This window comes from Morus notabilis, unplaced genomic scaffold, assembly GCF_000414095.1.
Source record: "Morus notabilis unplaced genomic scaffold, ASM41409v2 Scaffold83, whole genome shotgun sequence".
Classification (NCBI taxonomy): Eukaryota; Viridiplantae; Streptophyta; class Magnoliopsida; order Rosales; family Moraceae; genus Morus; species Morus notabilis.
Genome location: NW_010360797.1, coordinates 18,383 through 32,111, shown reverse-complemented (window position 1 = coordinate 32,111; position 13,729 = coordinate 18,383). Strand labels below are relative to the sequence as shown.

Sequence of the window (13,729 nt, the reverse complement as noted above, 5' to 3'; positions counted from 1 at the left end):
ATCATTTGAATAGACTAAACTTTAGCTTGGGTCGTAACATAATTTGATACTAAATGAAAAAAGCTCAAAGACATGCTATAAGTCACTAAGGATTACTGACAAGGATAGCATGTTTCCTAATTTGGAGGAATTCCATTCACACAGGTTAAAAAGGTCTAAAAGGGCCTATTCATATTATTTATACTCTTGGGGAATTGCTTTCCACTCAAATACTGTCTCTTCTCAAAGTCTAGAAAGAATAACCACGAAAAAAGTCTCTCAATGAAAAGGAAACAACTACGTGTGGAAAAATGAAAGTACAAAGGAATGATAAATGAAATGCATGGCATGCAGAGTTTAGAAAGTACTGATTACATTTATATATGTAACGACCATGAGCACATACAAAAATATTTAAAAGCATCTTTGGCTACTATGCCTTGCAAATACAGTACTCAGAAAAAGGCTAGCCGTGGAACTTTAGTGGACTCTGAAAAAATTAGATATCAGAAACCGCTAATTTAGCAAATGATCCTTAGAATCTTTAATACTTGCTGACTAGCTGCTGCAAGTCTTAGCAGTTCATCTACTTCTGAGAAATTCATAAACCACTGATTTAGGGAAAGATCTTTGGTATCTCCTCTCTTTTTCTTACTTTCTATTTCAACCGGAACTACACAAAGCGAATGCGTATTTATTAATATAGACACTACAACATTAACAAAAATTTAAATGCAGATAGAAAACATACCGGGAGGAGGCAAGGCAAAGCCAACAGGTAATCTGGATATGGTTACAGCTGGATGATTTTGCACACGAGCAAGAAAAGCCTCAGAAGGTTTGGGGAACACAATTTCATCATAAAAAACAACAGGCTTCTTTGTTGATATAGGACCAGATTCATCCTCTAGGTACAACTTCAAATGATGATATCTGTATATAGTAAAACTCATATGACATATAAGTAATTGGGTCTCTTGTTCCCAATACCAATTGAAATCCTTCCATCCTACAAATTAAGTATTAGGAATACCAGTTTAGTAACCAATTTGACATGATAGAAATAAACAACGAAGAAAACCGGTGCCCTTCTATGAATAGTTTCTATCTTTTTCTTGATCGTTGTTTTACTTTAACCCTTGGCTCCACCATCATGTAATGGTACAACAGAGTATCAACGAACAGAGCTGCAAGGCTAAAAAACTAACTGAATCCTATTAAAATCAATGCAAAGACGCAACTCACAATTTCACTGGCTTCTCACAAACATCGTTGTGGAAATGAAGAGTAATCACAATTTCAAATTAACCCCATCCTGATTCTGACAACTCAAATGGAGGTGCTTCGACCGCCCTTGTCGGATTATTGAAACTGGAATGCAACTGAAAAGCTGCACGCTTTACCACTGCACCAAGATCTTCATTGGTCGCTCCACGAACATAGACAGTCCACTTATGCGACTGGTACCTAATTATTATCAAGAGAAAAAAAAAATTACCCTCTACATGTGACAACCAAATCAAGAAAAAAAACCATCTTGCAAAATACTTAACAACACTTACTCGCTTGCCTTCTTACCAAGCCAAAATGCAATGTTACCATATACAATTGGAACGCTGCCTTCAACATCTTTTAACTTCTTACTCAAAGTCAATAAGAATTCTTGGTCTCGCGACTGCAACTCAAAATCTAAAAAGCACCAATCCGTTGGTAACACTCCAATTATCATAGCATTTATTTTTTAGGATATTCTAGGAATAGAAAAACTACATACTAAATTAGAGATAAAATCATTTTGGTACCATGTGTTATAGTGAAACATGCTCTTAGTACCATGTCTTTTTGATAATATTAAAGAGGTATTTCAACGTTTTCAAAAAGATCTTTTTAGTACCCTGAAGTTGATTTTTGAGATGTTAAATGACCTTAGTATGCTTCTATTTAATTAATAAAGACTAATAGATCTAAAAAAAATCACGAGCTTTCTTATTTTGTTGTTTTTTTTAAATGTTTTAATGTTTTAAAGTATTTTCAAATTTTTTATAAAAAACAATAATTTCTATTTAATTGATAAAAATAGTAGTTTGCACATTACACATCCTAAAAATTAGTTTTAGAAAAACCTTAAAGTACTATTTTAATATTATAAAAAATACGGAGCACTAAAAGTATTTTTTGCTATATTACAAGGTATCATTTTATCCCTAGTAATTATTATCATAACTTTCATTTTTTATGCTACAAAATTATAATAGTAATCAGTATGATATTTTTAATCTTTACTATTTATAAAATTTTTAACTTTCTTGCTATATTAAGAATATTATACTTAAACTACCTTGAAGTTGCAGTAATACTACACTGTAAGACATGTTATGAGCTCAATCAACCAATCTAAAACAGGGCATTGGAGATCATATTTAGTAAAATCAACTTTGGGATTTCTGGGCAACCTTAATTTTGTCGAAATCACAGATGGGTAGTAAAAAAAAAAACTCTGAAAAACAATTGAACAAGAATCTCTCACCTTCTTTTCGCTGTCTTCGGGTTTCGCCATTTTTGTGCGCTGTGACTTGGGCGTGGGAGCACAAAAATCAGGCCGATTTTGATTTTAATTTTTCGAAGAAGAAATGCTTATCATATCCTTTCAACAGTGTAGTTCTTTCTTCGCCGGAATCGAAGAACAATAATTGAGAATTTTCACTTTTAAAAAAAATCGAGAATTTTCTTTTTCTCTGCGGTAAAATTCCTATTGTTTCACAGTAACATTCAGCAACGAGATGTACGCTGGACTTGGTTTAGAACGAATAAAAAAGCGCCATGTTATTTTCAGCAGGGATAGTTGTGTCGGTTAATAAAATAAAATATTAGTTAAATGACTATAGTACCCTTAATTGGATGTCGTGGCAGGACTTGGAGGAATTGTACGGTAGTTAGTGCAAGCGCAACGTAGTGGAAAGTTGTGTTTTATATGACCGTCAAAATGGCAGGTTATAGCTTTTGCAAAACAAACAACATGTCGTTTCTTTAGCCAAAAAAAAAAAAAAAAAAAACATGTCGTTTTCATTTGAAACATTACTACTGTTTGTTTGGAGTAAAGAACGACGTGTCGTCGACTTCAAACAAAGAATATGTAAATTGTTCTTTAGAAAGGTTGTCGTTCGAAGTTAATAATGTGTCGTGTGAGATTTAGAAACAACATGTCGTTTATATAGGGACTGATTGCTTGTTTGACGCTTGAAAACGACGTGTCATTTAATATCCTGAGAGCAACTACGGTTACTTCTCGTATGAAGTTTGGCAAACAAAAATGTGGTTGGTGTTGAATTTAAGAACTACTTGAAACTAAGAAAAACAAGTTGGAGTTTGAAAAAAAAATGCCATGTTGTGTTTGCTTGGAAAAAATTGCTTCTTGTTTTATGTTTGTAGACGACAAGTTATTCGAGATACATAAAACGACATGTTTTACTAATTTTCAACGCCCCTAGTTTTATGGTTAGACAAAAAAAAAAAAAAAAGAAATAACAATAATAATAAAATAAGAACCTCATTTAGATTAAAGAGTAATGCTTCACCAATTTGTTTACCAAGCTTTAGCAACTAAGTAATATAACAGTTTGATTTGTTGATTGCAATATGTTTCTAAACAAAATATACACAGCTAATGTAAGCATTAGAAATTAATTGTATAATAATAATAATAAAATAAGAACCTCATTTAGATTAAAGAGTAACGCTTCACCAATTTGTTTGCCAAGCTTAGCAAATAAGCAATATAACACTTTGATTTGTTGATTGAGTTTGTTTTTAAACAAAATATACACAGCTAATTTAAACATTGGAAATTTATTGTATAGATCAAAGCTTAGTCAATTTATGAAATCGAAATTGGTTGGACATCAAATCTTGGAATGAGAAGGTTTCAGAATTAGAGGTGGTACCAACAGAATGTACTTTTGGTCGGGAAATTCCATTATAAATCATAGAAAAACAAAAAACAAAAAACAAAAAGATAAGTAGAGATACATTTGTTAATGATTTAAGCAGACTCAATTTTGATTCAACGATTCACCAAATTTTACAATACATAGAACATATTGAAGAATATGCAAAAACTCTATTTACAGTTCTATCTAGTGGACATCAATCCAGTTGTACAAAATTGTCCCTGCCAATCTTCAGAGTGTAATGGGCTACAATCAACTCAAGCGCGAAGCAAGATCAATGAAGATATCTTCTCTGCAAGGGATTGTTAGGCCACCCATTGGATGGTTATATCCGAATTCTTCCTCTGCTCGACTAAGCAACTCTTGAAATGAAGGCTCGTTCAGCAATGAAATTGGAACTACATGTCGCTTCTTTTTGCTCTCTCCGACATACACGGCAAAGTAGCCCTTTGGAACATCTACTGGCGTCGAAGCAGAACTCGAACGGCGCAGAATTTGCTTTGCATTCGAAAGACCAGGCAATCTAATCGCCATGCTTGAAAGTCTAGTCAAGAAATGGCTTGAATGACTAGAAGGGTGTTTTGGCTGTAGAGGATCTAATAAGGCTCGATATATACATATATATATATATATATAGTTTTTGTTGGGATTATAAGTTTTGTGAATTAATGTGTATATACATAGAAGGAAGGGTGTATAGAAGATCTTTGATATGTGGAGAGAGTTGTAGAAGAAATTTGATGCAATGTTTGGTTAGAAACACAAGCATACGAAGGATCACATGGTTATGTCCTTTCAGTACATCTCTAAGAATCTTGTGTGATTCTGACTATTCATTAATAATTTGTTAGGATGCAAAAATATTATGTCCAGCCATTTTATGGTGGATAGATTGATCACATGGTTATGTCCTTTCAGTACATCTCTAAGAATCTTGTGTGATTGAGACTATTCATTAATAATTTGTTAGGATGCAAAAATATTATGTCCAGCCATTTTATGGTGGATAGATATGGGGATTTGGCTATCACAAGCTTTTTTTTCAAGAAAGGTAAGACTTCTATGGCTATAATTTTTCGGCCAAGAAAAGGTTGGGGCACTATAAATGGTGCTGCTTTCACTGCTTGACAATAAATGAAAGGGACTTCTAACTTCTGGACACTAAAAAGAAAATAAAAAATAAAAAAATCTCCAAGCAAAAGAAGAATCTTCTAAAGAGTACTAAAAAAGAGTTCTAACTTCTAAACACAGAGGAAAAAAGAAATTAAAAAGAAGATTAAGACACACACACACAAAAATGAAACCAGTCTCTTGTCATAAGAGCTCAATTGTACATAGACAAACAAAAAGAAAACAACCTTAGTAGAAAAAGCAATAAATCAAAAGGTATACGGTAGAATTTTCTTAACATGGGAAGACAAATATGAATATCAAGGATAAGATACTCACCAAATAATAATAACCTGATTAAAGTGGACTGATGAACACATTGTTCCCAGTTGGAATTTCATTAAATACCACTTCAATATCTTTAATTAGAATTATTTTGCATCATCAACGGGATTTCTCCACATGGGCATGTGTCTTTCTAGAAATATATTTACATTGTTTACAGAAAACAATGCTTTCTATGAGCCATGCTAATCGCACTTGTATGAAGTAAATCCATTAATTAGAAAGTATAAGAATATCTTTAGCGCAAGAAATCAACTTCATGTGCACAAAAATCAAATATCATCACTTAAAATGTAAATATGGGTATTTGGGATACTACAAGCATTTGAAAAACTAGGTTAAAGTTGTTCAGTTATCTATAATTAGGCATGCAAGGAAATAGGAATAAAAGCTTTGTCAATTATGGAAGCGCTATTTGTTGTAAATTATTATACAATTTTCTCTAAAATTAGCACTAGAGTTGAACAAGTATAGTAAAATTTTTTAATTTTTTAGAGAAATGTTTGACAAATATCGGTAATTTCTATTTACACTTTCAAAATTATGAAGAAAATAAAAAACTCCAAAACACAAGATTATACAAAGTTGTATCTGACAAAATTTTCAGAGTGATATGAATCACAATCCATTCAAGCATGAAGCAAAATCAATGAAGATATCTTTGCAGGGGATTTTGAGGCCCCCCCTTTGGATGGTCATATCCAAGTTCTTCTGAAGTGAAGGCTGATTCAGCAGTGGTGTTGGAACTACAATTCTCTTCTTTTTGCTCTCCCCAACATACACTGCAAAATCGCTTCTTGGAACATTATAAACTGGTTTGTAAAAAAAAAAAAAAAAAAAAAACTCGACCGATGTAGAATCTGCTTAGCATTCAGTACGTATGGAAGTCTTATACATAATATAATATATGGATCGAGAAGGAAAGATGTTTCATTATAAACATCATGAAATGCGGATAGAGTTGTACGGATAAGGTTTGGTTAGAGAAATAATTTAACATATTAAACGTCGCGTATAGTTTTGTACTTCACTTTTCTCAAAAGAATTTGGTGTGATTGAAGCTAGAAATTACTTGGAAAGCAATATGTCTGACCATTTCTTGTTGGACCACCTACAAAGGAACCCCACTTGAAATTAAAGAGATTTGGATAGCACAAGCCCCTTTTTGAATCAAGTGGCTGCCCTATCTTCGAAAATTAAGAAGCCAAACTTTCCTTTTTCTCTTTTTTATTTCATATGAAAATACTAATCGGGACCTCAAGTACCCGATTAGTCATTAGCCATTTATTTCCGCATGTTCTTGACAAAGAAGATTATGAGAAGCTGTGGGGAAAAAAAGAAAAGCTATAAATAACGAAGATCAGAAGAAATCTTCTGAGTTATTAGATAAATAGGCGTTAGAAGCATAGTTGATACTGACATGTTCTTTAATGCAGAAATAGCGAGTATTGAAAAAGATGGCTGCTTATTTCTGATGTAAATATATGTCCCCTTTTGACATGGACATGCTTAAGACATCTTAATTACTAAATATTTCGTGTTTTGAGTCGGAAGAAAAAAAGATGTAAGCAAATGTGTCTAAGCATGTTCGTTGGTGCTAATACGTCCTTCCGAGTAACAATATGTCCTTTTCCATTTTCATTTCCTTTTCATTCTTTTAGGTAGGGATTTTGGAACAAATGGAAAAGAAAGAAAGTTCAATGGAGAAAAATGAAGCGCTAGTTTCCGCCACGCAAATTTCAATGCGTAATGACGAGTTTGGAAGACAATACCATGTGAGTGTCAAGAACTAAACCTCTCACTAGACCCCATGCAATTCAATGCTTCCTTAACCTTCACCATTCATATCCATATTGGAGTAGATATAACTGTCCTACATATCTTGTCAAGGCTTTTGATTATATATACACTGTTACAAATTGGATCAGTACTCTAATGAAATCCCTAGAATCAATCCCAAATCTCAAGAAAAACAAAACACCAAAGAAGCGCACTGATGACTTTGATCTTTTATTGAATCTTGCAACAATTACACAGAATTGAAATACACCTTTCAGAATTCTCTGTTAGTGTATCAATTCATTCTAAAAGCTTAAGTTTTAGGAGGTAGACCAAAAATAGTTTTATACTTTAACACTCCTCATTACGAGGATAAAGAGTGTAATTATGAGGATTTGAACTCAAAACCTCCCGCTTAAGTTTTAGGAGGTAGACCAAAAATAGTTTTATACTTTAACACTCCCCATTATGAGGATAAAGAGTGTAATTATGAAGATTTGAACTCAAAACCTCCTGATACCATGTTAATTTATCAATCCATCTCAAAAACTTAAACTTTAGAGGGTGGACGAATAATAGTTTTATACTTTTTAACATTTTCAGAGGAAAAAAAAATCCCCAGAGCCTCTCTCTTCTCTGTTTCTCTCTCTACCCTTTCCAAAACACTCGTTTGTAACATTTCTTAGTCACGGGACATTTATAACAGCTCTCTGTCAACTAGGCTCATGCCACCTGGCTAACTAACTAACGAAGCTTACATTCCCTTATTTTCAATTCTGTTACAATATTAAGACCCTTAGAATATAGAACCAACTTCTTAACATACACATATGAGATTTGGTTCAATTAGCACCCCAAGTCCTCCTGACAATCTCAACTATCAGAGCTTTACTTGTTAGCGCTTTGAGATCCCTTTCCTTGGAACACTTTTTCTTCTTTCTTCTCCTTTCTCTAAAGAGAGATTCAAAGATGGGTTTCCGTTTTCCCAGTGTAGTTCATGCTAAGCAACTCATTAGGTCTTTCTCAAGCGCAAAAGATGTCCCAAAAGGCTTTTTGGCAGTCTGTAGGGGGAGAGCCAAATGAAGAGATTTGTGATCCCGATAACATACCTTAACCGGCCTTCATTCCAAGAGTTGCTAAGTCAAGCTGAAGAAGAATTCGGATTTGATCATCCAATGGGAGGCCTTACTGTTCCCTGCAGCAAAGATGTCTTTGCCGATCTTATTTCTCGCTTGAATGCCTAGTGATGAGTACAAAGGCAGTCAGTCATATAATAGAATTGCTAACAGGCTGATTCTTACATTTTTGTAAGGCAAAGAATGACAATATCATGTAAATATTTTTCCTTGGGGACCAAAATTCATATATCCCTGAGAATGTTATAAATGAATACTACTGAGATTCTTTCTTCAATGATTTACTTTATTGAAGGTTTTGGTCTCTTGAGACGGATGTAGAATCCAAATTTTCTCATTTCACATTCATTTGTTGCAAAATATATCAGCTGAAGGTTTTGCAAATACAAATTAAACTAAAAATAAGATGTTTTGTAGGTGCGAATCAATATATGCAACTAGATACATTTTCAAAAAGTTAATTTCAATTTAATGAACATTCTTTATTTTGTTGAACAAGATCACTTTCACTTTAACAATTGAAAGAAGCTGCTAATCAAGAAAGAAAATATATTTGGTAGCCTTGTTACATATTATGCATTCTCTATGGAATCCAACAACGTATGACAAAATTGAGACTGTTTTTTGTACATTAAAAAAAGTTGAGACTGTTTTCCTTGTTATGTCTGACTAGTTCTTGATTACTGCTATGATGCTTCTTATTACTACAATAGTAGGACATGCTAAGAATATACTAAAATAAACTTATATATATATATGTATATATATATATATCAGCTCACCTATTGAACAACAAATGAAAAACTTGATTCAAAGTTACCTAATTTGGGCAAAACTTAAATAGGTGTGAAGTGTTTCCTCTTAGGAAAACGTTCCATTTTCTTTGTGTTGGAAAACTCTAGATATACCTATCCTTCCATTCTGTTAAGATAATCTGTTAATTAACAAACAGTCCTCTGTTGAATCAGATTTGGTAACATTTTTCTGTTCAAGGCCAACCGCTTTTCATATGCTGGCACAGCATAGCTTAGTAGAAGATGCTAGCAAGCAAAGTGGAATATCGAAAAATATCCAAATGATGATAATCTTTCTCTGATCTCAATTTACTTTCAATAGAAATTCGAACATGTATGAAAAGAAAATTTTTTACTTACAAGTTTTTCAAGAGCTCAAACAATTTCCTTTCTACAAAGAAAAGGAAAAAGTATATCATCTACAAAATTGTTCCTGCCAATTTATAATGTTAATATTATTAGTTACAATCCACCTAACTGAGAAGTGAGATCAATGAAGATATCTTCTCTGCAGGGAATTGTGAGTCCACCCATCGGATGCTCGTAACCAAACTCTTCCTCTGCCAAACTTAGCAGTTCTTGAAATGCAGGCTCGTTCAAGTACGAAATTGGAACTACATAGCGCTTCTTCTGATCCTCGCCAACATAGACCGCAAAGTAGCCTTTTGGAATGGTTGTAGACTTCAAAGCTGCCTCCTTGAGGCCCGAAAGTGTGCGGCGGAGGGCCTTCATGACAGGCAATCCAAATGCCATGTTAAATATTGCTATGTTATTGCTTTAGAGGAGGTCTAGACTTGATAAGCAATTATCCAGGCAATATAGAGAATGTGAGGAGTGATTTAGATAATTTGGTAGTGTTCCTTTGTATATATAGAGGAATGGATATTGTGGAAAAATTCTCTGAAGTTTCAACAAGTGGCTGCGGAGACAATTGGATAGGTGTGGAGACATAAGCATTTAAAACTTCACATGGCTCTGTCTTCTAGTTCACGAGATATGAAAATTTGTTTTTGTTCTATTCATTATTAATTTTACCAAACTTGAAATATGAAAATTTGGTTGTGATTTCTGAATGAGACATATATACATATTCTGTTGGCCATTTCCAGCAGAACAACTTACAAGGGAGCCCACATGAAACAAAATATTTGCAGCAAAGAGAAACCGTTTTGGAACATAACCTCTCACAACAGGAAACTAGCTTGAGATATGGAACTCTATTATTTCTTGAAAACAATCCAAATCACAACAATATATCAAGAGAGACAGCACCATGTGATCTTGCTCAAGTGCCCCTCCCTCTCAAAAGAACACATTCAATTTGTTGCCTTGTAACTCCACACCATTCATTTTGCACAAGTTTTATGCCTCACAAACTCTATCAAGTATCTGCAATGTATATATACAGTATCAAAAGGATGCACTCACTAGCTTTTCAAATCATTTAGAATCTTTTGTTTGCACAATTACACAAAACCATCAGTTTCCCTAGAGTAGTTGATGCTAAACAACATATTCAGATGCCATTTTCAAACACAAAACAAGTAGCAGATGTCCCAAAAGGCTATTTGGTAGTTTTTGTTTGAAGATGTTTGCCATTCATGTTTCATAGCTAAACCAGACTTCATTCCAAAACTTGCTGAGATCCTGATTTGGAACATTCTCATTTTAAATTTTTGGATCAATCTCAGTTGTCTCCGCTAAACTTTAAGGCCATTTTCACTTTTTCTTCTAAATTTTAAAAACTTACTCTGCTTCCCGAACTTTGAATTAGTCTCACTTTATCCATTCTGTTTAAATTTTCGTCAAAAATACGAAAAAGGACTACTTGATCACTCTTAGCTCGTTTCTTTTTGTTCTATTTTAAACAGCAAAAGTACTAGATGAGAAAAGATTACTTGCACAACCTTAATCGTCTTCTTTCAATTTGTTAACGTAATTTTTAAGAGAACACCTTAAATGAGTGCAATTCAAAATTCAATAAGTAAACTGAGAGTTATTAAAAAGTTTAAAAAATAAAGTGAGAATAACCTAAAGTTTAGAGAGTGCAGGAAAGAATAATCACTAATTTTTTTTCCAAACAAAATGTTCTCTTTTTTTCATCTTTTTATTTTTCGTAACCACCTCTTATTTTTTATGTCTTTAAAAACAAAAGGGCTTATTACAGTGACACTTCCTTAACTGAATTTATCAATAGCAACACCCCCTATTGAAATTCTACCTCTTATTTTTTATGTCTTTAAAAACAAAAGGGCTTATTACAGTGACACCTCCTTAACTGAATTTATCAATAGCAACACCCCCTATTGAAACTCTGTTAAATTTTGGTGAGAAATGTCAAAACTACCCCTATGTTAAATTTGCTTTCTTTCTTTTTTATTTGATTTTTTAATAAAAAATTGTGTTAAGATGTGTTGTAATATTTTTAAAGAGTTAACAAAAAAATATGTTAAAAAAAGTTAATGCGTTTAATTTTTTGTATTATATTTTTTTTGTCATAAATGGTTTAAGTTTAATTTAAACCACATATTTGTTTCATTATTAGGAAAAATTGTCCAATTTAATTTACTCTTTCAATTAAATTAATTTTCACTATAACATAGTTGGTCCTAATAATACACCTAAATGGTTTTTAATTAAATATGCTAGTTTAGTGGATCGAGAACATTATTAAAACAAAGGAGTTTTAGAAAAAGAAATGTGTAAATGGTTTTTTATTAGAGTGAAAATTATATTTATAAATGTGTAAAAATTATCTAACCTCATTTTTTGATGCTAAATAAGAGTATACATGTCTTTCCTAATATTATGTACAACTTAGCAACATTTTTCTGGTAAATAGATGGGCATTTTTGGCATTTTCAAAAAAAAATTAACGACCAAGATTGATGGTCATCTCACGGTCAACTAATAAAGGGGTGTCTGTGTAATTTTTATAAAAAGCCAAAGAGTATTGATGTGATTAGTTTAAGTCAAAGGGATGTCTCTATTAATTTGATAGGAGGTGTCAGTGTAATAAGCCCAAGGCAAAAACAAAAGCAAGTTTTGCTAATTATGATTTTGTAAGAGTGTCTGTGTAATTTTTATAAAAAGCCAAGGGGTATTGATGTGACTAGTTTAAGTCAAGAGGATGTCTCTATTAATTTGATAGGAGGTGTCAATGTAATAAGCCCAAGGTAAAAACAAAGCACGTTTTGCTAATTATGATTTTATTACATTTTGTAAACAAAACAACAAAAACAAAAACAAAAAATCACTTGCTGCTGCCAGGAGGCTGGAATTGATGCCAAGGTTGGGATGACATGTTGCGATTGATGCTGGGTCGGATCGACGGGCCGAGTTCCATGCATGCCGAGAAGGATTATGCGTCCAGGTGAAGATCAACACTACATGGGGTGGGTTCAAAACAAAGCCTAGAACGATATTGATGTCCGATCAAATGTGGGAACTAGCGATTGGGTGAGAATGAGAAGGCTAGTTCGGCATTGGGGTTGCACCGAAAGGCAAGTACCGTCGCTTAAGTGAAACTGACGGGATGGGTTTGGCTTCGATATTGGCAGTGATGGATCCAGAAATTTATCCAGTAGGGGCACTTACTAAAAGAAATTTTAAGAAGTTTTCGTGAGAAAAAAAGATATAAATATAAGTTTACGTGTCAAAAGGATCAAAATACATAGTTGGTTGTTGATGTTAATTAAACATAGAAAAATTTAAAATAAAAAAGATAAATAAAACAATATATAAAATATAAAGAGAAGATGAGTTGGTGTAGTCATAAAACTTTAAAAATAAAGCAAAAAATAAATATAGATATATATATATATATATATTTAGTAGGGATAAATATGAAAAGAAATTATAAATATAGGGTAAATTTAAAAAGAAAAAAACTAGGTGGGGCACGTGACCCCACATGTCCTCAACCAGATACGTCCCTGGATGTTGGGCATAACGTGTTGATTTTATGGAGAATTTTATGATAAGACCTGAAAAATACATATCCTACAAGAAAGATGCATGCTTACAGTTTTGAATTGTCTAATTATATCATACTTTAAGATTATGTAACTAAAAGTTATTATAATCTGACGCTTTAAAATTGTTATTGTCATATCTCAATTTTCGAAGTCATCATTTAAAGGTTGGGAGGTTTAAATTTTATTATCAACTCCGAGCTCAAAAAAGAAAAATGATTAGGAACACCACTAGTACTAAGCTCCATTAATAATAGAAAGTGAGTCTTATTTTATTTATGAGCCCCACAATATTCTATTAACGGATGGTCCTAAGCACCATTGATGTCCAATAATAGGGCGATGGAGGAAAATAGGCCAACATTTGGAAGAAATTAAAATTAATAGGTTAAAGTTCTAGAAAAGTTAATAAATATGTCAATTTAAGGTAAATTTGGATTTATAAACAATAAATTTTCAAAAATACCCTTAAATGAGAATTCTACTCAAAATCCTAATACTTGTCTCTCTCTCTCTCTCTCACCGACCTATTTCTTCACTCTCTCACTGAAACTATCAGCCTCTCTCTCTCTTCCCTCCGCCGCTCTCCTCTCTTCCGACGCTTTCTCTCTCCCCTCCACCACTCTCTCCCTCTTCTGTCGTGCTCTCTCTCTCTCCAAAGCATT

The 13,729-nt window shown here is 33.0% G+C and overlaps 2 protein-coding genes and 1 pseudogene across 2 annotated transcripts; all 3 read right to left on the bottom strand.

The window, feature by feature from the left end:
• Positions 1–452: 452 nt before the first annotated feature.
• LOC112091445 lies at positions 453–2,620 on the bottom strand (annotated as a pseudogene).
• Positions 2,621–4,178: 1,558 nt separating this feature from the next.
• Positions 4,179–4,460, bottom strand: LOC21395457 (auxin-responsive protein SAUR21). Its single transcript, XM_010097358.1, has one exon. The coding sequence runs from the start codon at positions 4,458–4,460 to the stop codon at positions 4,179–4,181; it is 282 nt and encodes a 93-aa protein (XP_010095660.1).
• Positions 4,461–9,525: 5,065 nt separating this feature from the next.
• Positions 9,526–9,909, bottom strand: LOC21395456 (auxin-responsive protein SAUR21). The gene has a single exon (XM_024165128.1). The coding sequence runs from the start codon at positions 9,841–9,843 to the stop codon at positions 9,553–9,555; it is 291 nt and encodes a 96-aa protein (XP_024020896.1). The 5' UTR covers positions 9,844–9,909; the 3' UTR covers positions 9,526–9,552.
• Between the last annotated feature and the right edge of the window lie 3,820 nt (positions 9,910–13,729).